This window comes from Perognathus longimembris, chromosome 9 (assembly GCF_023159225.1).
Source record: "Perognathus longimembris pacificus isolate PPM17 chromosome 9, ASM2315922v1, whole genome shotgun sequence".
Lineage (NCBI taxonomy): Eukaryota > Metazoa > Chordata > Mammalia > Rodentia > Heteromyidae > Perognathus > Perognathus longimembris.
Genome location: NC_063169.1, coordinates 11,123,294 through 11,149,710, shown reverse-complemented (window position 1 = coordinate 11,149,710; position 26,417 = coordinate 11,123,294). Strand labels below are relative to the sequence as shown.

The 26,417-nt window shown below is 44.5% G+C and overlaps 1 protein-coding gene across 1 annotated transcript in view; it reads left to right on the top strand.

Moving 5' to 3' along the window:
• LOC125357064 overlaps nt 1–26,417 on the top strand; it is a 134,301-nt gene that overhangs the window by 60,707 nt on the left and 47,177 nt on the right. The window contains exons 23-31 of the mRNA XM_048353718.1: nt 790–947; nt 1,880–1,991; nt 4,737–4,786; nt 5,706–5,882; nt 8,704–8,706; nt 15,764–15,881; nt 17,502–17,667; nt 21,274–21,412; nt 25,221–25,371. Coding sequence (XP_048209675.1) covers nt 790–947; nt 1,880–1,991; nt 4,737–4,786; nt 5,706–5,882; nt 8,704–8,706; nt 15,764–15,881; nt 17,502–17,667; nt 21,274–21,412; nt 25,221–25,371 — 1,074 coding nt within the window. The remainder of the gene's footprint in view (nt 1–789; nt 948–1,879; nt 1,992–4,736; nt 4,787–5,705; nt 5,883–8,703; nt 8,707–15,763; nt 15,882–17,501; nt 17,668–21,273; nt 21,413–25,220; nt 25,372–26,417) is intronic.

The window sequence follows — 26,417 nt, the reverse complement described above, 5'->3', positions numbered from 1 at the left end:
TTATTGTAACGGTGATGTGCAGAAGGATTACAATTCCATGAGTCAGATAATGGGTACATTTCCTTGCGTACAGTGTCTTCCGTTCCTTCACTCTCTCCCAGTCCCTTCCTCCCGTCTTCACCCACGAGTTGCATAGTTCACCTCGTCCATGTCCAGTGAGCTCCACTGCGTACTTTTCACTCTCCCCCTCGAGTTCTGTGTCCCTCTTCCTTTTATGCATGACCAGATGATCCATATAGAGCATCTTCATTTTCAGTAATGTGCTATTAACTTTTTCCTCTGTCTATAATTCCATAATCTTGCCTGGCTAGAATTAATCAGCAGAAAATACCTTTGTCCTTGACCCTTACCTTTAAAGATAAATTATACCACTAGTTTTTTTTGTTTATCCTTCCGATAATTCTCTTCCATAAAGAATGTATCTATGAAATCTACCAGCAATATTTCTTGGACCACTCTGTACAGAGCAATCCATCTAACCACTCTGAGAATAGAGGGTTGTTTTTTTTTCAGAGCACTTTAGACAATTGTATTCTAGAAATAATCCTACTTAGTGCCCATCGCTGTGTTGTGCAAAGTGGGACCTCTCTTCCCTCCTTTCCCTTCTCCTTCCTTCCCTTTCCTTGCCCCTCTCTTTATCTTTCTCTTCCTTCCCTTCCCTTTTTCCTATGTACTCAGGTATATTTCTATATGTTTGGGGTCAGTTGTGGCTATGAGATAATATTACATCTTGCACCAAGGACTCATACATCCAGCATGTTGAAATTACTTTGATTTGAACTATTTTAGGAAATCAGTTCTGGTCTGAGGACTCCTAGTAGAATGAGCCCATCCAGAAGAAGGAACTCCCGGATTGTCAATGGCATAGACAGCTTGCCATCATCCCCCATGCCAAAAGTCCCAGACACCCAAACTCATTCTTCAGAAAGATTTCAGACCACAAAAAGGTATTGTACCTAGTGGGAAGAATTGTTTAAAATAACAGACATGTCTTCTTTTGAGTCAACTAAAATATACCAGGCACCAGTAGCTCATGGTCCTGCTACTCAGGAGGCTGAGCCCTGGGTTCAAACCCAGTATATACATATTGGAATGTGTCTCTGAATCAGGGATGTTCTATTATGTCTTACCCTCTTTTTGCCACAGCAGTGAAAAAATTCTCTAATAATTATAATTATTCTAAATATATTATTGAGGCCATATCAATGACACTGTAATTTTTTTGTTTTGGTTTGGTTTTTTGCCAGTCCTGGGCCTTGAACTCAGGGCCTGAGCACTGTCCCTGGCTTCTCTTTGCTCAAGGCTAGCACTCTGCCACTTGAGCCACAGCGCCACTTCTGGCCATTTTCTATATATGTGGTGCTGAGGACTCAAACCCAGGGCTTCATGTATACAAGGCAAGCACTCTTGCCACTAGGTAATATTCCCAGCCCCGACACTGTAATTTAATTATAGCAAATTAAAAAAGAAAGATCATAGGCAAAGCCACTGTATGACAAAAGATGCTTAATGTTAATCTAACACGCGGCCAGCATTCATAAGGCTTCAGTTCACAGTCCCAGAGTGTGGATGGAAGATTCAAGATCAGCATATCTAGTAAAGAAGACCTTTGGGAGGCTTTCTCAGGCTAGCTACACCAATAGCAAAGGCTAGGAGGGCACACAGGGTCAGACTTAGGAGACACTACTGATGTACGCTCTAGGCACAGTGAGGTTTCCAAGGTGCACGGTGGCCCATCTCTGACCCCAGTGAATAATCAGAAACCCCCGAAGACACAATCCCCTGCCCTCCAGCTGCACTGTCAGCACATGAGTTGATTTGTACATGTCTACTTGCTCCCCACCCCTTGGATCCAAATATCTCTCGCTTCACTTGTCAGAGCTCCGGAAGCTTTTGTGTCTATTCAACTAGAGAAGGTGGGCTTGCGGGACATGATGCTCAATGCCTTCCTCCTCAGGAAGCAGACCATGGCTGACCAAGCAAAGAACCCTGTGAGTACAGAGAGGAGCTCCCTGAAGCTCTGCCTTTCCCCTATACTTCTCAGGTTGGAATCTGTGACTTTTAACCTATTTGGATAAGAATATCGAAAACATATTGTAAAGAACTAAAGGGAGAGTTCAATCAGAAGTAGAGTCAATTCAGATAGAGTACAGGGTGTGTGTGTGTGTGTGTGTGTGTGTGTGTGTGTGTGTGTGTGTGTTGTGTGTTGTGCCAGTAGTAGAACTTGAACTTGGGGGCCTGGGTACTATCAATTAGCTATTTTGCTCAAGACTGATGCTCTTCAGTTGAGTCACAGCTCCACTTGTGGCTTTTCACTGGTTAATTGGAAATATTCTTATAGATTTTTCCTGCCCAAACTGGGTTTGGACACAATCCTCAGCTTTCAGCCTTCTGAGTAGCTAGGATTGCAGGTGCAAGCTACTAATGCTTGGCTTTATTGTTATATATTTTTAATACATACATTTTTCAAGGAAGGCTACTTTTTGTTTGTCACTTTCTGAATAGATTAGTTTCCACTTCCGCACTGGAATATTTCCCTAGTCCCGAGTAAGGCCAGGTAGTTTTGGTAACATTGACAAGGTGACTATGTAGTTACCTGTTACCTTGGTTTTTTAAACATTACTGGCATGTATATGTTTACAGGTTCTTCTATTAGTCTAATTGGTTTAAAATACTATACATCTTAAACCCTTAATTTGTTACCTTTGCTTAACTTTGCACATATAGTATTCATTTTTGATGAGGAAGTTATTATACTGACAAGGTTTTTTCAAAAATGATTATACTGACAATTACATGACAAGGTTTATCATCTCTAAGATTTGACTCTGCCTGTGACTGGAAAGGGAGGACTTGAATTTGCCTAATCCAGTTCTGTCAATAGGACACAATATAGGGGCTGGGGATATGGCCTAGTGGCAAGAGTGCTTGCCTCGTATACATAAGGCCCTGGGTTCGGTTCCCCAGCACCACATATACAGAAAACGGCCAGAAGTGGTGCTGTGGCTCAATGGCAGAGTGCTAGCCTTGAGCAAGAAGAAGCCAGGGACAGTGCTCAAGCCCTGAGTCCAAGCCCCAGGACTGGCCAAAAACAAAACAAAACAACAACAAAAAAAATAGGACACAATATAGGCCAGACCTTCTTATTCATTGACAAGTAAAAGTGGAGGCAAAAACCAACAGTTCTTCACCCCCAATAAAGCAATTCTCAAAAACATATTGACCAGGGGCTGGGGATATGGCCTAGTGGCAAGAGTGCCTGCCTCGGATACACGAGGCCCTAGGTTCGATTCCCCAGCACCACATATACAGAAAAACGGCCAGAAGTGGCGCTGTGGCTCAAGTGGCAGAGTGCTAGCCTTGAGCGGGAAGAAGCCAGGGACAGTGTTCAGGCCCTGAGTCCAAGGCCCAGGACTGGCCAAAAAAAAAAAAAATATTGACCAATATTGAACTATATATAATAGTTCATTACCTTAGGAAACCAGTGAGGAATGCTATTTTTTTAAGGGGGCAGGGAGTGTGATATAGGGTGTGTGATTGATTGAAATATAGTGGAGGTATAACAGTGAAATCCACCACCTCTTGTATAACTAAGATCATCAATAACAAATATTCATTACCTAACTTCCAGAATCATTCTTACACCTACTCGATCTGAAAGAGTTCAGGCACTATGATCTTGTTTTGTAAGGACCTAGAATTTTAGCCTACCTGCAAGTTAATAAGTTAGCCTGTTATCTATACCAGGATGCTGGCAGATGACATAACCCAAGGTCAGAGAAAAAGAACTTTCAGTTTCCTTTCCCGGCTAAGTTCCGGGAGTTCTTGTCATGCACCCAATGGTGATGTGTAGGGGATGGCTATGTCTTTTAAGAGGGGACGGCTGGCTCTAGCCCGTCCCACCTCCTTCCGGCTTCAACCGGAAGAGAAGCCAGGCCAGCCCCCTCCGCTCAGCAGCGAGCACGTGTGCCACCATGGCGCCGGAGACCCCAGAGGCCCGGTCCTTGGGGGACTGTGGTCTCCGCCCATAGAGGAAATTCCGTGACATCACCATGATGGACAGATCATTAGCCAATCGTTAATACCCAGTTAGTCCCTCCTCTTCCTGCCGCCATTACTGTTATATAAACTCCTCCCTTGAATAAAACCCTTTGGAAGCCTGTAGACCATCGGGCGGCTCCCCCGGGATCTCGTGTGCAGTGTCGTCTCTTAAGGGAGGCTGGGGATGCGCAGGGATTTTCGGCAGCCCTAACTCAGCTCAGCTTAGCCTGACAGGGACACGCTCTGCCCTCCCGCCGGCGGGAGAAGCGCGCAGAGCCGACTGTCCCCCACAATTGGAGGCTTGGCGTCTCCCCAGGGGAGATGTGGCAATTAAGCCCGACAGTTATGCATCACAGTTGAAAAGCATTGAGCTTTGGGACCCACTTCTTCTATAGCAAGTGGTCGTTTTTCTTAGAGGGAGATATTACCCTTCAAGATTGCTCTCAGTACACATAACCCTGAGGAATGATCCAGGAAAAAAAAAAGCAGCCAGGACCTGGCATTCTTGGTACACTCAGCAAGCTGTGTAGGAAGAAAAGAGACTCAAAGAAGGGTTTCTCCCAATCAGTGTGTCCCCAGAAAGAATGTCTCAATTCTGTGGCCTTTTCCTGCTAGGAGTTGGCCATTCATTTGTGCGCTAAAATGAGTACTCCTTACAGCCAACTGCCTGATAGAGATATTCTCTTTTATCACAGGATGAAATTGGAAGAATCAAAAGGGATATTATAATTGAATATTGTCAGAAGTAAGTGTAATCGATGTGAATATTATGTGCTGACTTCTCTGATTTTAAGCCAGATTACCAGCCATAGTATGCAGAAATCCAGACAATGCATAAATAAGGTCCTGCTTTCATAAAGAGTACTATGCCACACTCAGGAAGAAGAAATGCTTCCCAGAGAGGCCAAGACAAATCTGAACACACAAGCCTGGGCATTCTCTCCAGTCTGTTGCTATACATCCATCTCCCTTTTCTTTAATGCTGCAGCTACACAGCCTTCCAGGTTTCATTGAATTCCAGCTTAAAAACAATAGTTCATCCCGGTGCCTGTGGCTCACACCCGTAATCCTAGCTACTTAGGAGGCTGAGATCTGAGGACCATGGTTCAAAGCCAGCCTGGAGAGGAAAAGTTCAGGAGATTCTTATCTCCAGTTAATTACCACAAAAATCCAGCAGTAAAGCTATGGCTCAAATGGTAGAGTGCTAACCTTGTGCAGAAAAGCTCAGGGATAGTGCCCAGGCCCTGAGTTCAAGCCCTAGGACTAGCACAAATACATACATACATACACATTTATCCTGAAGGTTCCCATGTCACATAAGATTTAAGTAAAAATTGTGTTATATTGGAGAAAAAAAGAAGAAATCCAGACAATGAATCATGTGACTTGTGCTTAAATAAACCACAACCCACTTTTCTAGATCCAAGTTAAACTGCTCCCTGTCCTCTGGCATGCAGGGGAGCACACAAGCACACAGGAGATACTTTGAAAAGGTTGACACTTCTGATTTTATACAGTACCAATCTGGGCCAGATGGAAAATCTCTTTTTGTCAGAAATGCTCTGCTCATCTTAGAAAGTCCTCCATTGTCCTGGAACGTCCATGAGAGGGGCACCAACTTGGATTCTCCTTCCGAACCTCATTACTCTCTTTCTGACTCGCAGCTTTAACCGCCGCATGTCTCACTACGCTCTCCGAAGCCAGATCATAGCATATTGTAACAGTCTGAGGGCGCTGCTGGAAGAGTTCCCAACCATCAGAGATACGTTCTTCATGGTGGGACAACCACAAGAAAAGAAAGGGCTAAAGGATGCCAAGGAGGACTTCAAGGCCGACCCAAGGTGAGCGATGTCCTTCAGCAATGTCCTTGTTACTCTGCCTCCCAGGCCCTACCTCAGGAAGGGGTGTGGTTAGTTCAGCATAAAAACGCTTGTTGCTATAGTGTGGCTCTTAAGTGTCCCCCAAATTCCCGCTGGTAAAGGTTTGCTTCCCAGAGACACATGTTTGGGAGGAGATGGAGCTTTTAGGAGGTGGGGCCTGATGAGAGGTCTTTTGGTCACTGGGGGCATGTTCTGGAAGAGGATTCTAAAATCCCAGTCTCTTCCTCTTTTCTTGCTTCATAAAGTATGCAGTTTTGCACACCAGACATACCTACCACGATGCACTGCCTCACACAAAGCATTTGTAGGCTTTAAAATTATAAGCTAAAGAAATAGAGGTGTGGGGGCTGGGGATATGGCCTAGTGGCAAGAGTGCCTGCCTTGGATACACAAGGCCCTAGGTTCCATTCCCCAGCACCACATATACGGAAAACGGCCAGAAGCAGCGCTGTGGCTCAAGTGGCAGAGTGCTAGCCTTGAGCGGGAAGAAGCCAGGGACAGTGCTCAGGCCCTGAGTCCAAGGCCCAGGACTGGCACAAAAAAAAAAAAAAGAAAAAGAAATAGAGGTGTGGCTCAAGTGGTAGATTTCCAGCCTTGAGCAAAAAAGACAAACAAGAACACCAGGTTCTGAGTTCAATCCCCAGTGCCAGAACACACACAAAATAACCTTTTTTGCTTTATCTTAGGTAACATAAAAAATAAGTAAATAACTAAGTAAATGATTTTGAGCTATCCTAGCTCCAAATAGTCTACTCAATGGAATAGAAGAAATATTCAGGGGAAAAAAATCCTTACAACAATGGTTAACCAGTGTCCTGTTTTACTATTAGGCTGTAGATAGGATAATGGATTTATTTCGAATAATAAGGGCAGGACTGCTTGATTACTTCCTTATCATGCTTTTTCTAGTTTTACAACTGTTCCTACACAGAATCCACACACAGAGTAGCATACTTGCACAGTCACTAGACACATCTTAAAAGTGAAGAGAACATTATATAGTCTTCAAGAAGGAGCAGAAATACCCTATAGGGTGAGCTTACCTCTCCCTTTACTCTCTCACTTATAGCTTGGGGTTTCAATAACAATGATACTTAAAGTATGATCATAGGCTGGACAGATGAAGGGAAAAGACAGATCACTTACATCTTACACTCATCCGTGCATGTATATACATACTGTTCAACCATTGTTTGTCCTGTGCTTGCCTAGTTCTAAGCACTTTGGATGCACGCTGGTGGTACAAAGGTGAGTAAGTCATAGACCCTGGCAGAAACTCAATCTAGTGGAGGAAGTTCTGTAAACAAACAAGTGACTTCAGAGGTGATTCGGTAGAGGTTGTTATGCCTAGATTTCTGGTCCCCAAAGACCACCAAGGAGCCGATACCGATGCAAATGCACAAGAGTCTTTATGGCAGCCTCGAGCCTGGACTCCCAACCATCACCGATGCAGCAGATCTGGATTGAGAGTCCTGACCCTCAGATAGGCAGGGTTTTTATTGTGATTACAACAGGGGCAGGGTATTTCCAACTTGGCAGATACTTCATTGGATGGCATTTAGCAAGCAAGTCTTGTCCTATTTCTATTGGCCATCTACCCTTTCAGTTATCTATTTTGGCTTTGATATCAGGAACTGGCCTCGATATCAGGAATTGACAACAGGTGGTCACATAGCACTGATGCAGGGGGTTAGTGAAGGGGGTAGAGCAAGTCACAAATGGGTTAAGCAAGCTGTTTACAGAAGCAGAATATTGCGGTCAGGCTGACCTAGTACCAACTTTATTTTAACAATTGCGACCATGTTTTCCCATTACCACTAAGCAAGCTTGAACAGGCTAAAACAATCCAGTACTCAGTCATAAGTAAACCATCCTGACAGTTTCTGTGGTGTTTCTACTACTATTATGGTTATTTCTATAGTCTATGACTATGATCATTTTTTTACTGTCGGTTACCATGGTTGTTACCCAGGTACAGAGGGGAACAAGTGCTCCCTACATTTTTAAATGTCAAACTATACGAAACTAGTCTCACGGGTGGGGGTGCAGCCTTCTATCATGGAGTCATCACCAGGGTCTAGAAGCTGTTATAATTTTAACACTAAAACTTATATTTAGTTACTCAGGTTCTCAGGTCAGCACTAACAAGGTTAGGAGGAGGCATGTGAAGGTTTGCAGGAGTAATGTTTGACTCTACCTCAGAGCTTCAGGAAGGGATTCAAAGAGACAGTGACAGGAAAGTGGGAATTTTGCAAGAAAATGGACTCATTGATATAAGCCTAGAGTTTGAAAGAAATTGAATTCTTTAAGCCCTTGGCTAGTCAGTCAGCGGAAGAGCTGGCTATCCAAATAAGGGTCAGTCCTGTTTTTTACTTACTAGATGTCCTATTTCTAAATAGCAGTGTTTGGTTTGATGAGCTAGGTCACTGTTCTATGAACTTGGTCCACCTGGCTAGGTTTCAGATTCTTTCTAGGGGAAGAATGCATGTGAGAGAGGATGAGAGGGGAGAGGGGAGTGAACTCCTTTGCAAAAGGATTTGGCGGGATTCTGGTGCTCAGTGAGGCTGAATCGCATCTTCCTCTCATGGGAAGAATCATAGACAAATCCTCTAATGTGTATGTCTTGCCCTATTTTCTTGTGGTATCTTGTAAATGTCTATACTTCCTAAAGACTATGGAATATGGTCACTCAAGCCTTAGAGCCTTGATTTCTGAGCCATCGGGGCAGTTAGTGGATGATAGCTTCAGGTCAGGGTGTTAGGGCAGGAAAGGGTGGTCACAGTAGGTATCATCTAGGACCAGCTGCTGAGGCAGGCAGTGGATGGGCTGTGTTGGACACAGATTGAGTGTTTCTTCACTACCCCATCTCCTGCATATACACGCTGACTATATGAACACGTCCCTTTGTAAGAGTCCCATTTGTAAGAATGTAAAAAAAAGGAATTTCTGACTTCTGTGGAAGTTTGGGAAAAGTACTGTATTAAGATTCTTTCTCACTCCAAAGCCTATATTCCATCTAATGAATGCCTATTGGGAAAAAAACAAAACAAAACAAAACAGTATTGTGTTTCTATAACAAAATACTTGAGGTAGAATGTATTTTTAATAAAGAGGTTTATCTGGCTCACATTTGGAGGTTCAAAGGCATGGGCCCACTATCAACCAGTGGAAAGGACTCTGTAGACTGTGCCACATCCTAGTGAGACTACACATGCAAGAAACAGAATGACACCCGAAGTCCAGAAGGCAGTCATGGGCCACAATCCCTTCCAAGGGCATGCCATCTAAGAACCTCTCCGGGCTGCACTTCTTAAAAGTCCCACTAACTCTCAGTGATGCCTCCTTAGGAACCAAGACCTCAGCACATGCAGCCTTGTTGGGGGGACATAACTAAACCAAATCTAAACCATAGTCATCATCTGGCAACTGGAATATCTGGAATCATGTATTTCCCTGAGGTCTTAGGCAAGTCACTTATCTTCAATCTCTGGACTTCGTCCTCTTTTCACGAGTGAGGAAACTGAAACAGCTGTCTGAACTTGAACATGTTATGACTCAGTGCTGATGTGTCTAGAGCATAATTCCAAGAAATAGAGACTTTCTGAAAAGGGGCCATTTTTTATGATTGATTGTGAATTGTTAAGTGGGACTCACCCCTGCACTTAACTAGAAATAAAGAGGCAGAGTTGAAAGATAAGAGTCATGTGGGAAAGAGGTCCTCATCTCATTCATAAAATGAGGGGATATATTACTTTAAAGATAAGAGATAAGCTTCATTTTAAATGTCAGTTTCAACATTTTATTAGTAAGGATTCTGAGATCTCTCAAGTTTGTGAGAGTGTGGTAATTGATTGGCAATGTCTGCCATGGTCAAGGAATGGCGAGAAGGAACGTAGCCTCTCTGTTATACATCATCATTCCATGTCTAATAGAGCCCCGTGTGTTCTGTAGGCTTAAAATTCTAAAATGCAATTTAAGTTTTTTAACAATTCTAAGATTTGCAGAGTCCTCCCAAACCAAAATCCCTGTCAAAGAGGAACCAACGGGAGCTCCTTCCCCCAGCAGTCCATTCTCTTCCTGGGAGGCTTCCATTCCCTTCATGACTGCAAAGGAGACTGAGCACACGCAGGTGCCCTCCTAACAGTGGCATTGCCTGACAGAGGAACAGAGTACACAGAGTTCATGGCTAACTGAACTCTCACTATGGAACAAGCAGAGCCACTGTCAAATTAAAATCAGGCACCATTTCCTCCGGGCAGTGGTAGCTCCCTAGGGAGGTACAAGGACTGGCAAGGAAAGTACAGGATCTTGGACATTGCTGATTGACTCCAGTCACAACCTCAACAACACATGAAAATGTTGGTGCCAGGTGCTGTTCAACAGTAACCCTTGCCTAGCCAGGAAAAATACATAAATAGTATCAGTACATCGTGATAAACTTCTATTATTGATGATGTTCTTGTATCACCTTCCTGTGGTTGTACCTACACTATCTCTGTAATCTTATCTGAGTATATTGGAAACCGTGTATACTGGTATTAGAACTAGGAAATTGAAAGAGAATACCAAAATCGAGAGACACAGGGTAAAAAAAGACAAACAACTACAAAAGCAATACTTGCAAAACTGTTTGGTGTACGTGAACTGAACAACTCATGGGGGGAAAGGGAAAGGGGGAGGAGGGAGGGGGGTATGAGGGACGAGGTAACAAACAGTACAAGAAATGTATCCAATGCATAATGTATGAAACTGTAACCTCTCTGGACATCAGTTTGATAATAAAAATTTGGAAAAAAAGAACAAAACAAAATATTTAATGGAGGTACCTGCCAAGAAATGCTTAGTGATTATTAGAAGGATTGGAGATATTGGAAAAAAGAAGGCTTCAAGGAAGAGGGATGTTTAACCTTGGTCTGAGTGACAAGTTGTGGTCTATGTGGGCAAGAAGAGGAAATTCAGCTGGAGCTGAGAGAGAGCATGTGCAAAGTCACAGAGACGTGTGATGAGCTTCACAAAGCTCCTCACAGTCTGTGAAGAAAGCAATGGTCCAATGTACGGAGGCATGGGACAAGGTCCAGAAGTCTGGGATTTGTCCTTCAGGTCACAGAGAGAAAGGGGGAAAAAATGGTTGTCAGTGACACCACTTAGGAGATTCCTAAAATTGGACAGACAAGAAATATTTAGTTGATGAAATCAGTGAGGCCAGGTGCCAAATTTAATGTGGAATTCAGAGAGAAAGAGAGACCTAGTCCTGGCTTGAATCAATGGGAGCTAGCAGAGCCATCTGGAGAGGGATAGTAGTGATGATTGCATAACAGTGTGAACTGACTTAGTTCTACTCAGCTGTACACTTAAAATGGGTAAAATAGCATTTGACCACAACTTTTTTTTTCATTTCTTTATTGTCAAAGTGATGTACAGAGGGGTTACAGTTTCATACGTAAGGCAGTGTGTATATTTCTTATCCAACTTGTTACCTCCTCCCTCCTTTTCCCCTGCCTCCCCCCTTCCCATTTTTCTCCCCACTCCCCATGAGTTGTATAGTTGGTTTACACCATATAGTTTCGTACGTGTTGCTGTTGCATTGGTTTGTCTTTTTACGATTTTGCTATTCCCTGTCCCTTCCCTAGTTCCAATGCACGTATATACAATATCCAGGGTACTAAAATCAGTTACAGACCACAACTTTCTTTAATGATGGGAAAATGACAGTGCCACTAGGAGGATGAAATGTGATGGGAGATAATAATCACAACTCACAATAGCCCAGCACCCGTGGCTCGTCACTGTAATCCTGGTTCTTCAGGAGACTGAGATCTGAGGATTGTGGTTTGAAGCCAGCCTAGGCAAGAAAGCCCATGAGACTCTTCCCTCCAATAAATCAGCAAAGTGCTGAAGTGAAAAGAAGGAAGAGTGCCAGCCTTGAAAGAAAAAGCTAAGGAACAGTACCCAGGCCTGATATGAAGCTCCAGTACACACACACACACACACACACACACACACACACACACACACAATCACACACAATCACACACACAATCACAACTCTAAATCTTCGGCTGTGATTTTTCTTCCCCTACTCTCCCAACAGCGTATTATGCTTTTTTTTTTTTCTCTGCACTTTCATTTGCTTCTCTCGGGCTATGCTTCCACCCAACTGCCATGTTTACTGGGCCGGTTGTCTCTGGAAAGTGAGATCCTTCAGGACAGAGGCTGTCCTCATTTTCTACACCAAGTGAGCCCCTCTGACTTGGACTTTCATAGAAAAGGAGAGCGTGGGTCAAAAGGAAGTGGAAGGAGCTCCTTCCACGGCCATTTCACTCTTCCACAAAATAGCGGGCCATGTCGACATTTGCTGGCAGGAATTGGCCCTAGGCATAAAGAAGGCTTGGAATTACTGAACAAGGAAATAGGCCTGATAGCTGATCAAAGGAGAGAGAAAGACAGCCCTGGGGTGACAGAGCTCAGGCTGGAAGTCATTTACTTGTTGTGCCAGTATGAGTGCTATGATTTCTTGCAGCTGTGTTCAGCAGTGTGCGATGAGAGCGGAAAGCTGAATGAATTGTTGAAGGGATGTGGAGCTGGGGTGGTGCTAGGTGGGTGGGTTATGAGGACAGTGAATCAGAACTCAAGGTACGGAGGGCATGGTGGATGTGCTTGGCTGAGATCCAGTCTGGGTAGGAAAGGAATTGAGGTTGGAGAGGGCTGATAATAGGAAGGACAGGTCATGCGTGAGGAAAGTCTAGTGAGAGTGAGTGGAGTGAGGGATGAGAAAACTGGAAGACACAGAGCTTCCGATTGGGAAAGTTAAGACTTTGGAGGTGATGTGGTTCCGGGAGTTGAGGTATGGCCTAGCAGGGGGTAACTGAAGAAAAATAAAAGAAGGGAGACTATATTCACAATCCAGGGAGCTGGCAGGCCACGTAGTTCTTAGGCCATCCACGGGGATGGCAGAGAGTCTCCTTGTAGGACTAAGACCGGACTAAGGCCAGGCTACTCTCCTATCAAATGCCTGGTTGTCCTAGGCAGATGGCCGCTGGACAGGAACCAACACTTGGGGGACGGCCTCATTGCTCCTGGTGCTGCTCCAAGGCCCAGGTCTGGGTTCCACACTGCAGTGCCTGCTGCAGCCAGCGTATGGGCCGCAGTCCCATGTGCCCACACGCAGACTTTCTGACTGTTTTGCTTTTTATATTCAGTATCTCTTTCTGACACCACCAAACACTGTGAACTGAAAAATAGAGACAGAATTGGATTAAGCTGGCTTTGATCTCCTTCAAGACAGGAATAGTCTGTGGTTGCTAAGAAATGAAGTTCTCCCAACTTTATTTCTGAACTGAGAATTAACTGATTAAAACTCTGAGATTTGAAAGGTAAGTTTAGGCCCAGGGATTCACCTTAAGAAAACAGTTGGTGTTTTGTTGTTATTTTATGCTTTATAGTCAAGGGTACTTAAAAGCCAGGTGCCTATAATCCTACCTATTCGGGTGGCTGAGATCTGAAGATCGTGGTTCAAGGCCAGACCAGGCAAACAAATCCAAGAAGCTCTTATTTCCAATTAACAGAGAAAAGGTCAGAAGTGGAGGTGTGGCCCAAGTGATAGAATGTCAGCCTTGCACAAAAAAAGCCCAGCAAGAGTTGGCGGCCTTGAGTTCAAGTCTCAGTATTGGCACCAAAAAAAGAGCAAAGAGCTATGTTGTACTTCAGTAGGAAAGAAGGGTCATCTGCATCATCAGGAGACCAGGAAATAATGTATTCCTCATCATGATAGTCAATGCCCCTGGATGATGAGATCCTCCCATTGAGACTCCTGCTGTGGAAAATGGAAACTGAGTGAAAATTGGGCATAAATATGAGAGGTTTAAGCAATAGAATCCTTAGAGCCTTTGGAGCAATGAGAAGGGACAGTCTACAAACATTGCCCTGGCTCCCTGGTTTCTGGGGGCTGAGGAGTTGTGAAACACTAACACAGTAGACACAGGATTGGGCTGTCAGGGGTGAGGACTCGGATGCTGCCTTTTTTTGACAGCTGATCTGAGGCACTGCCTGCCAAGATGAAGTGAGTTGGAACTCTGGGGCGGGGGGGGGGGGGGCGGAGTAGGCCCACCGATGTAGAATTAGCAGTCACTGGCAAATAGACAGTAGTTGTAGCCAGAAGAATGTGGTTACCCAGAGCTCGGGGAAGAGTGGGACATATAGAAGGCTCATCTCCCTCACCCCAGGTTCACGGGACAGGAGACACTGGGGATGAGGGCTCCACACTGACTACACACCTCCCTCAGCTTCCAGCAAAATCTACATGAGCCGGAAGTAGTCCTGATCCCTGCTCTTCCCACAGGACCCTCAGTTCCGGACATCCTGTCCGTAGGGTCAGGCCCCCAGTTCTTAACAACTTACTCTGGCGTTGCATGTATATACCCTTGGCTCCTGGCCACCCGAGCCCCTTTACTGCTCCAGAGGTCACACACTCCTACATTAGCATAATGACAAACTTTGTAGAGCACAGTTTACAAAATGCTTTTTGTGCGCCCCTTTAAAACTTCCTCCTCACATCAATCCTGTAAATTGTTACCCTCATATTAACTGTGAAGAGACAAAACCGTCTTCTAAGGCCATAGAATCCTGGATGATGGAATTGGGCTGAAAATCAGGTCCTTTGATGACGAATTCCTCACCCTGTTAACTGGATGAGCCACACCACCCACACCCCAGCCAAACACAGTCATTTAGGTTCAAGGGCACTGGGCCCATTCAGATAGGATGACAGTCAGCCACCTCACTCCCAGGACAATCAGAAGGAAAGAACATGAGCCTACCTCCAACTCCCAAAGCTGGAATTCTTAATTAAACTACTCCCCATATTTGGGGGTTCAAAGACTTTTAAACTGTCATGTCAGGTTTAATTCTGGCCATTTAAAAACTAATTATCCTTGGAAGAAAAAACCAGGTGAGCATACCACCTTCCTCCAAGGGCAGTGAGGCTCACAGAGACTTTCCCTTTGTATGAAAGTCAGAAACAAGCAAAACCCAACAGAGTCCCTTTTACTGGTGTGTCTGCGTGGGGTAAGACTACAAATAACAAGGTATGAGGTCAGGGTGTGAAGACAGGGAGGCGCACACCAGGCGACAGGAATGCTGGTGACATTCTCTTTCTCAGGGACCTGGGCTTGTGTGAATCCTTCTTCCAGACATACAGAGATGGCATGTAGTATATAAACTCTGCAGCAGGGAAAGCTGAACTGTTGCCTAAAAAGTGAGAAGGTATTTGGAGCCGGACAGCAGAGACAGAAAGAAGCAAGATAAGCCTAGAGGCCAGGAAATCGAGCAGAAAATGGAGCTGGCGTGTGGAGCTTAAATTGGAGAGCTGGATGAATAGACATTCAAATCATAATTTTGTTTCTTAGGAGTTGGTAGGCAGGATCTGCATCCTGTCTTAAGGTCTCAATTTCCTCAGTTGTGAAACAGAAAAGCAAAAATAGATCCATCCCGAGATTGTCAGAAGTATTAAGTGATAGAATGGCAAGCTCCAGGTAGGATGGCAAGCGGCTAATTCCTGTCCTTCCTCTCCTTTCTTACCACACCTTTCTCTCCCTCCATGCCCAGGCCTTCCCCCCACCCCCACACACACACCACTTAGGCTAAAATCAGCCCGACTGTCCTTCCTGCTGAGTTATTTATAATGAACTCTGGCCAACTGGGAAAGAGGCCACTGCGTGGGGCTAGGACGGGGCGCGTGGTGACAGGCCAGCAGCCTGCAGGCTGTGTTCGAAGTTCAGGCAACCAATGATGCTTCTGACTGGGGGGAAAACTGGGATGAATTGTGTTTTCTTCCAATGCTGCAGGCGTTTTCAACCCCGGCCCTGGAGTTTGCTGTCAGCCGATGGAAAAGTCTTCCTCAATTTATGGTTCATACCTCATCCTTCAGAAGTGCTAGTGATGTTCAAAACTCTGCCAGAAAAGGTGTGTATTTTCTGGATGTGTCAGAATGGAAACTGGCTATTTTCTTGTGTCTCACTGGTTAACCACAGCAGTTGCAGACACCACCTCTTGTTTGTTGGTTTGTTTGGTTGGTTTAAAACACATTTAATAACTGAAATCATATCATGGCTCCTAATACTTTCCCCCGTTTTTCTGTAATTTCTACCAGGCCTCATTCTTTCCTGAGTTCTGTTTTTCTTTGGTCAGTTATAAACAGTAACCTGGGCTTCCCGCATTCCTTGTTAACTCTTAGTGGTCCCCCAAAATTCAATAAAACCAACCCTACCTGTAGCTAAGGAGAGGTAAAGATTACACTTGCATCTGCTAGCTGGATTTGGGGTTTGTTGCTTTTATTTTTATTTTTTAGACATCATCTCACTAGACCTAAACTTACAACCCATCTGCCTCAACTTCTCAAGTGCTGGGATTGCATAGTGCCCCACCACATCCAGCTAACTACTATTTTTTAGGGTTTTTTCCTGGGTACCTAACTTACTGATAGAGAATAATATTGATAACCACAAAAAGTAGGTATAGAAACACATAAAACATGTAAGCACATGTTAAATAAATAGAATTGCAGTGTTGAATATGGCATTTGGGGAATCATCTAACTGCTTTATAAAGGAAAATCTTTGTTGTTGTTGTTTGTTTGTTTGTTTGTTTTGCCAGTCCAGAGAAGGGATAAATACCCATGCTCTGCTTAAACATATTCACTCAGGTATTCACAATGTTGTCTAAATATGAGGTTCCTGCCTTGAGTTTGTTGGGTGACCTTCATAATTCACTAATTGTCACACAAACACATTTCCACTAGTTCATGGCCATTCATTACCTTAAACAAACAGAAACACATTCCTTTCTCCTCCACCCCGCCCCCCACAGTAGTGATCTTGTCCAAAACCATGATTACATTCATCAATAGGCTTCATTGTTTGGAAGAGGAGAAGAGAGTTAATTTCAAGACCTCATGCTTGCTAGGGTGGTAGCACTTGAGCCATGCCACAAGCCTAGCTTTTTGCTGGTTATTTTGAAGATATCATCTCAGACTTTTCTGCCCAAGCTGGCTTTGAATCACAATCCTTCCAATTTCAGCCTCCTGAATAGCTAATATTACAGGCATGAGCCACTGGGCTTGTTTTTTTTTTTCTTTCAGATATTATCCTACATACACTGTAAAAATATTTATTTGTATACACTCAGCCATCTGTATCACAGGTTCTGCATTCATAGATCCACTTACTGAAACTATTTGGAAAAATAATTGTATCTGTACTAAACATATATAGAGATGTTGTTTCTTGTGCCCTAAGCAATACATCAACTATTTACATAGCATTTACATTGCATTAGGCACTAAGAGTAACATAAAGATGACTTAAAGGAGTCAGTTTTATGTAACTGCTACTCCATTTTAAGTGAAGCATTTGCACTTCTGCATACAAGGGCACCAGCAAGAGCTCCGGGAACCAGTCCTCCGTGGACACTGAGGGACCACTGTATTCTTGCTTAAAGATATTATCCCTAATCTACGCAAATATTTTATTTGCTACTTTGCAGCTTCCTAAAATGTATTTCCTTATATTACTTTTCCCTCCACAGGCAGCTTTTAGAGCCTTGAAGCTCACTCTCCAGCTGCTAGGCCCTCTGCATGACATCATGGCCTACCTTTGCAGTTTTGCTAAACTTGGCAACTGTGCAGCAGGCTTTGAATTCCCTGTAAGTCCCAGCCCTTCGAGAGGTGACTGGGGAGGAAGTGAGGGCATTGGTAAGTGATTCACACTGATGAAAATTGCCTCCAATGTTCATTTGAAATTCTATGAAGTTCTTAATACTTGGAAAGCCAGAACTATAGTGTTTCCTTATAAATGACACTGGTAAGGGCAGAGGAGAAGGGCCATTATATACTGTCTCCGAGCTGCACATTTACCTGATTGATTCCACATGGACAGCCTAAACCACAAAGGGCACTGAGGAGTCAGGCATCCACATTAATGCCTGCCTCTGCTATTCAGTCAGTAGATGCTAGACACTTCCCTAACTGCATTTGTTTGTCCATCCATGTAACGAGATGACAATACCTATCTCATAGAGATGTTCTCTGGGTTTAACTCTATGTAAGAATTTTAAGGATGCAAAGGCCATACTAAAGATTCATTTACTTCCATTCCCTTTCCCTCCTGGTCTGTGTGAACTCACACAGCGAGTTCAGAGCCAAGCAATCACTGTTGAGAAGCTTGCAGACAGTCCCTGTTAGCCTTAACTAACCCCACCTGATAGTCCTAGTGGTAAGCATGTTTAAGGCTTTCGTTCCTCTGCTGATCAGTGAGCCCTGGCTTAGCACCCAGAATATAAGACAGGTCTAATCATTTATAGTATTAATATTTTATAGTACTAATATTATATAGTATTACTTATTGTCTAATATTTTATGGCAGTAGTAAGATACTACATAATAGTTTCATATGGCCAGTTGCTGATGGCGCACACTTGCAATCCTAGCTACTCAGCAGGCTATGACCTGAGGATTGCAGTTCAAAGCCAGCCCTGACAGAAAAGTCCATGAGACTCTTATCGCCAATAAACTACTCAGAAAATGCTGGACATGGCACTGTGGTTGACTCCAGTGGTAGAGCACTAGCTTTGGGCACAAAGAGGCTCAGGGACAGTGCTCATGCCCTGAGTTCAAGCCCTAGGACCAGATCAAAAAATAGTGTCGTGGGGCTGGGGATATGGCCTAGTGGCAAGAGTGCCTGCCTCATATACATGAGGCCCTGGGCTCGATTCCCCAGCACCACATATACAGAAAATGGCCAGAAGTGGCGCTGTGGCTCAAGTGGCAGAGTGCTAGCCTTGAGCAAGAAGAAGCCAGGGACAGTGCTCAGGCCCTGAGTCCAAGGCCCAGAACTGGCAAAAAAAAAAAAAAATAGTGTTGTGAGTGGAGTTCATCAGAAACAGAGAATCTGATCTTATTTTAATAATTTGGTTCCCATCCAAAAAAAGTCACTAGTTACGTAAATGTTAGTCAACAAATAGGAAAATATTGTAACCGAAGCCAGGAATTGTGAAAAATGAGATAGTCTAAGAAGAGAGGCTATTTAACGCCAGTGATTTTAAAATGTGCTATAATCACAGTCTATTCTCTGGCCAGCGCATAAAGGGAATGCGCTTTGTGGAGACGCGGGATGGTGGCCAATCGGTTTGCATTGTGCTCTCTACACTGAAGGAATCTGGACATTTCTGTGGGACCTAAGAGACGGCTTGAGGGGTCAGCTTTGGGAGTGGGAGGAAGAAGGATTCCCAAGGCAAGGCATGAAGAAGGGGCACGTCTTCAAGACTGGCATGAAAAGATGAAAGTACCAAAGTGCTCCCATTGTGGGGACCATTGAGAGTTACTCTGAAAACACACTAAGATGCTCTTAGCGAAGTGATTGGGTGCCGGACTTCTCACAGAGAACAGAAGAAAGGAGAGTGGCCAAGAAAAGGGCCCACCATGTCCTTGGGGTATGACACTAAAGTCGAGAGATCCAGAGCCATGTTTCAAATGAGAAAGTCTCCAGCAGCTGGGAGCAAGGAGCATGCTGGGAAGAGCCTGCAGACAGGTGGTTTGGGAGCACTCACCCTCGCCTGGGGAGGAATAGATTGGATTAGTGGGGGAGACAGCAGGGCCAAGGGAGGACTGCAGTCAGGTTTGTAGTGGCCAGTGCATCTGCACTAAAGCCAAGAGAAGTTGTTGCAAGCATTGAGAATTATCTTCAATGCCAATCCAGCTCTCCCAGAAATCTCCCCTCTCCCTGCTCCCACAGTCCCCTGCTTTCCTAAGTGCACAAGTGCCGGAGCAGGCCCAGAACCCGGACATCTGGGAAAATGGGAATGAGCTGTCAAGATTGAGGAACTCAGCCAGGCACTGGTGGCTCACACCTGTCATCCTAGCTACTCGGGTGGCTGAGATCTGAGGATCATAGTTCAAAGCCAGCCTGGGCAGGAAAGTGCGTGGGACTCTAGTCTCCGATAAACCACCTGAAAACCAGAAGTGGCGCTGTGCTTCAAAATGGTACAGTGCTAGCCTTGAGCAAAAGAAGAAGAAGAAGAAGGAGGAGGAGGAGGAGGAGGAGGAGGAGGAGGAGGAGGAGGAGGAGGAGGAGGAGGAGGAGGAGGAGGAGGAGGGAGAAGGAGAAGACGATGACAATGGAGGAGGAGGAGGAGGAGGAGGGAGGAGGGAGGAGAAGGAAAAGGAGAAGGAGGGAGAAGGAGAAGACGATGACAATGGAGGAGGAGGAGGAGGAGGAGGAGGAGGAGGAGGAGATGATGATGAGGATGAGGATGATGATGATGATGATGATGATGATGGTGATAGAGGAATTCCAGCAATCCTTGTGGGGCACCTATCTCGCTCCTCCCCTGAGATACATGTGCAGGGATAGTGATCAATTCCACAGTCCGTCGTCCCGTAGCAGGGATGTCCTCTCTGGGTAGACAACTAGCACTATCCTCAGAAAGATCTGTCAGCACTTGAACCAGCTGATATTCTGGTAGACTGTGGGCCCATCAGGCTTCCTAAGAATTTGCTACTTTTTGCTGAGCTTTCCTATTTTGTCATATTTATTCACTTTTCTGGGCCAATAACATAGATAGATCCCCAGGTAGATGTCCAGATGCCAGCCAGGTTCCTCAACACAGCCTGAGTGCTCCAAAAGTTTTCCCTGTTACATTTCCAAGTCAGTTGTGTGGACAGTTATTTATATGGCACCTACTGTTTTAGTAGGTGCCCAAGAAATAAGCTAAGTAGTGACCTCTTATGCTTACTCCTAAAATGAGTAGAATCTCCTAGAAAAATACATATATGTGTGTATATATACATGTATGTATATACATATATATGCATACATTTTTTACTTGCTTTGATTCGTTCATAAGCCAGGGTCAGGGAAGGCTCAACTGGCTGATATAACAATGAAAATGCATGCTAGTTTACAATTTATGTAATTCCAAGTCCCTATTAAATATCCTAAGCAATGTACTTTCCCAGTCCTTTGTGATTTCTCTTTTTCATTCTATTTTGACACCATAGTCTTATAAATTTCAAAACTTAGTTTGAATAGCATGTTCTTACTGTGATAATAAGCACAGCAAGTTTTGTTTTGTTTTATCTTCCCAAGGCAAGAAAAAAGGAAGGAAAGAGAAATCAGACCTCAGGCTATAGAGGACAAAGCTTTGCTGGTCTTGCAGAAACACATAGCTGGTACATCCACAAAGAAAGGGAAGTCTGTCTAGATGGCCAGTCAGCTTTGGGGGGGGGGGGCAGTGAAGGATCACTGGGTTGGCTATAGAAACCTGTATTTCACACTGCCTGACAAGGCTGTCTGTCTTCTAGGGTCTGAGCTTCAAGAGCTACAGAAAATCCTGGACAGCCTCCAGAGCCCTCAAGATCCAACCCAGGTGGCTCAGGCCCTCCTGCTTCGCAGGGAGGTCATGTTGCTCCAGTTCGATTCAGCCGTGAGGCATCTCGTCCGGTAAGGGCTGGAGAGCTATTCCTGCCTAGCAAACTCTGCTGAGCCAGTGTTTGCTCAGTGACTGGCTAGGGTGGCCACTCCCGGCAAGATTAGATAATAAGCTTAAAATAGTCAGAAGCACAATCAGTTCTAGAACGCCAGCTACTCAAATGTGTCCTGCTGCAAAGCTGTCCAAATGGGATCTGTCCCAATAGGACTGGCTTAATTAAATGTAGTTTCAAAAGTTTGCATCACAATGACCTCTTTCCAGTGTTCAGATTGTCTTCTTGAGAGTAAAAATTATGTAGGTTGAAAGATTAGAATCCCAAAGAATTTTATTTATCCTCTTCGACTTTATCTTTTAAAGGGACAAAATTCTCACTACACTTCTGCAACTGCTAGAATTGGCTACTGGAGTTAAATTTATAAATTCCTTTGACCTCAAAAGAACCATCATATTAAGTACTCTGCATGCAAAGAAAGAAAGATCCATTTGGCTAAATAATTATGATTCTGATAGGACGATTCAGATTGAGTTTGAATTAAGAGTCACAAAGTTTCTGGACTTTTTTTTTGGTTCTACTGAGGTTTTGAATTCTAGGCTTTATGTTTTCTAGACAAATAGTCTACTAATGAGCCACACCTCTAGCCCCCAGAATAAATGTTATATGGGGGAACAGAGTTGGGTCTGGACTGAGCCATTCCCAGGACTGGGACTTGTATTCTTGGCTTGGCTTGCTTGCTTATAACTGGTGCTCTACCACTTGAGCCACATCTCCAGTTGACATTTTCACTGCCCAGACTGCCTTTAATACTTAGATCCTTCAGGTCTTAGCTTGGATTCCAGGCATGAGTCACCAAGCACCTAGCTCTGCTTGTTCTTGAATTGTCAAAATTCATCAACTTCTTTTGGTTAATTTCTAGTACTCATATGTGGTCAGCAAGGGCCCTAGGGCACTGCACCTGGGTTATGGTTTCTACCCTTACCATTGGGTGTGGCTAGAGCATGAAAACGGGGAGTGTACTGATGAGCTGAAGTTTTCTCTTTCTCCTCTGCATTTTCTTTACTGTGCCAGGGGACTCAGACTGTGAATTCAGTAGGACAAATATATAATAATAATGTTAATTCATTTTCTTTTTCGTTGCTAAATAGCTTCCGGGGTTAGTCAATCACGCAGGATATAAAGGTTCTGATGGGCAAGATGGCTATTTCGTAGGCAGCCTCTGGGCTCTGAAAGCCCAAGGTCAGAATTTATAAGGAACTTGGCCATGATGAGGATTTGGGCTGCAGCCATGCGGGACTGAACTAAATGCTGTGCAAGGAAACTGCTCTGTTCCTCCAGAATGCTTTTCCAGGCTTACTTCATTTGACTACACTCTATAGGAACAGAGGACACCCTGCCCCATAGCTGCTTTCCACACCCACCCAGTGTGCACCCCTGTGAGCCCTTCTAAGGAAGTCCATTTCCCTGGGCTTTTATCTTCAGAGTGTGGCAGGTTGTATTTGATGGGAATGGTACTGCTAGGAAGTGGTAAACCAGAATTAGAACCTAGGCTTGTTCAGCTCCAAAGCCCGAGTATTGGTGGATTCCAAGCAGCTCTATGGTAGAGAAGGAAACTCTGAGAGAAGACAGAAGGTAAGAGGAAATAGAAAGCTGAAAAATAAATGTCATCCTTCTTGATCATTTTACAAACCACTGAATCTGCAAACAAAGGAATGTCTTATATAATCAAAAGACACAGAATGCTTAGGGAAGTTCCTGGCCCTTCTCAGAGCTCTGTAAGGTTGAGTAAATAGGGTTGTTTACCAGGATGAAGACTCTTCTAAAGTTTCAAAAGAAAGAACGGAGCCAGGCACCAGTGGCTCATGCCTGTAGTCTTAGCTACTCATGAGGCTGAGATCTGAGGATCACAGTTCAAAGCCAATGGGGGCAGGAAAGTCCATGAGGATCTTATCTCTAAATAATCACCAAAAGGCCAGAAATGGAGCTATGGCTTAAATGGTAGAGTGCTAGCCTTGAGTAAAAGAGTCCAGGGATAACACCCAGGCTCTGAGTCCAAGCCTCACTACTGGCACCAAAACAAAAAATGAAAAGAAAGTACTGGAGAGAATTAGCTGGAATGAGAGAAGTTCTTTTCCATAGCCTAGGGGGAAAAATGGGAAGGAGACAGCTCAAGGACCACAGAGCAGAGTCACCTAAGATCTCCTGCTCTGCTATAGAAGAGATCATATCACAAGGTCTGTCATGAGACCATAGCACACATTTGCCAAAGGGCAGGTTGGCCTGCTCTCTGCATGCTGGTGCAAGGCATGATGGGGAAATGGCTGACTCATGGACTATTGGGGCCATAGGGCCCTTGTGCAGTGGGACCCCCTCCCTCAACTCACCCATATGTCACAGCTCTTCTGCGGCATCCATGACAACTCTCTTCTTTCTTGCTTGTACTTCTATTTCCTTTTGGGCAACAAAGTCAAGCTAATCTCCTGTACACATCTCCATATTTACTTAAGGTATAAATTTCATGCTCTAGTCTTCAGGGCTATGGTTCTTGATATGCAAAGCCAAATGTTGTTAAAGCAAACCATTCTTTCTCTGACCCCTGCCTCTTATTTAATTTCAAATTTTTGTTTTACATGTCAAGAACTGTTGTCCTGGCTATTGGATTTAAAATAGTTCAAAAAACAATTGAAATCTTTGTTCTAGAGTTACAGGTATAGTATTCAATTTGGTAGCCACATGTAGCTATCTTAACTGAAAAAAAATTTTTTTGCCAGTCCTGGGCCTTGAACTCAAGGCCTGAGCACTGTCCCTGGCTTCTTTTTGCTCAAGGCTAGCACTCTGCCAACTTGAGCACTGGGCCACTTCTGGCCTTTTCCATATATGTGGTGCTGGGGAATTGAACCTAGGGCTTCATGTATATGAGGCAAGCACTCTTGCCACTAGGCCATATTCCCAGCCCCTGAAATTAATATTTAGATTAAATAAAATTTAAAAGGGAATCCCTCAGTCACACTAGTCACATTTCAAGCATTCAACAGCCACAAGTGATCTGTACAAATACAGAGTGTTTTCATCATCATGGAAAGTTCTATCAAATAGTGCTAGTCTAAAAGAAAGTAAATGTGACCAAAGAACATTTACACACGTGGAAACGTTCCATGAGAAAGCTGGGTAGAGCAGCTCATGCCTGTAACCCTAGCTTCTTGGGATGAAAGGATCATGGTTTAAGGTCAGTCCCCTTTCCACCAATACTTGCAAACAGTGGATCCAGCCTGTCCTTCAAGCAGCATGACAGCTGACGTCTGGGGAATTGTGGCTCCAGGACAGGCTAGACAGAAATACTCAAGAGACTCCATCTCTACAGAAAGCAATAGTCATTTCTGACTCATACCTGACCTAGCTACGAGGAGGTAGATTGTTCAGGCACATCCCCAGGCAGGTAGCAAGAACCTATCTCAAAGCAACCAGTGCAAAAACAGTCTTGAGCATGAAGCTCTGTAGTAGAGCACCTGCCTAGCAAGTATAAGGCTCTAAGTTCAAACTCCGGTACCCCCCCAAAAACAAAAAAGTGTTATGATAAAACCCCTTCATCTGTACAATTTAGTATCTACCCATTTAAAAATATATATAAACAAAGCAGTGCTAGTCGAGAGTGTGTCACCGTTTCCTAACGTGCAGGGAACCGTGGGGGGCGGGGAGGGGGATGTGGTTGAGGAAGAAACTTCTTGTCCAAATGTGATTTTGCTACAATAACTTTGGAGACAGTTTCCAGTTGTAGAAGTTTCGGAAACTGCTTTAAGTGCCATGTGTCCTATGTTTTGGTTAAGAACGTTTTTAGCTGCTGGAAACCTCCCCGCCTACCAGTCTGTCACAGATGGCATGTGCCACGGGCTGCCACCCCTGAGCAGCTCCCTCAGGAAGAGCATTTTTGCTTCACAGCTCGGCCTGCCTCCGCCGCTGGATCCCCGGAGCCTGCAGGTGAGTGTTACAGGTGTTCTCTACCTATAGAAGCTGTGGAGCCTGGAGGGACTTTTGTCACTGGGTTTCCATTTGCTTTAAATTTTGCAAGTGTCTCAATATTGTAATACAGTCTTCATTGCCTGCCCCCTCCCCGCAACTTTCAGTTATACAAGGGAGCCTCCTGCCCCCTCCCCCACCCCAGGTCCCCTGTGCTTCCCCGTCAGCTCTTTGCTGCAAATGCTCCAGTCTGCATGGGGCGACAGCTTGTGTGTGTTTCCAGGTGGTAGCAAAGCAAACATTTTAATTCCTTCCATGAAATAAATAATGATCACCACTACTACACATGAATTAGGTCAGTGGTTCCCATGTGGCTTATGAAATGCTATCCTGGCAACTCTTACTGCGCCCAGGCAGAATCGTTATCCACCTTCCGAAGAGGCCAAGGTTCAGGAAAGGGGGAGATTACACTCCTGGGGAATCAGGACAGCACCACGTCACGAACTTATCTCTTGAAGAACGAAGCACCCCAACACTTAACAGGTTAAGACCATACACATTCATTCTCTCTCACGGATTCAGAAGAGTAGGATGCAGCAAGTGGCTGGCGTGGGTAGTTCTGGCCCAGGATTCCTCGTGAGGCTGCAATAAAGGTGTTGGCTGGAACTCTGATCTTCCTAGGGCAGGACTGGGAGAGAATCGGCTTCTGAGCTTGCTCAAGTAGCTCTTGGTGGGTGTCAGAAGGTCCACCTCCAGGGTTATTCAGGTAGACGTCTCTACAGAGCCTGCTCACAGCATGGCAGAGAACTTCTCCAAGAACAAACGCTCTAAGGGAACAAACTATCTAATGAACAATGCATTGCAGATGGAAGGCATTGTCTAGATTGCCTGATCTCCTAAAGTCCCATCACTTCTGCCTTACTTGATGTCAGTCCCCGAGTCCAGCCGCACTCAAAGGGAGGAAAAATTAAACCCCATTTCTGGAGAGAAAGAGCACCAAAGAATCTATGAAGCGGTCTTTCAAATCACTTTGCAAGCCCAAGATTTTTGCTCTAAAGCATGCCATG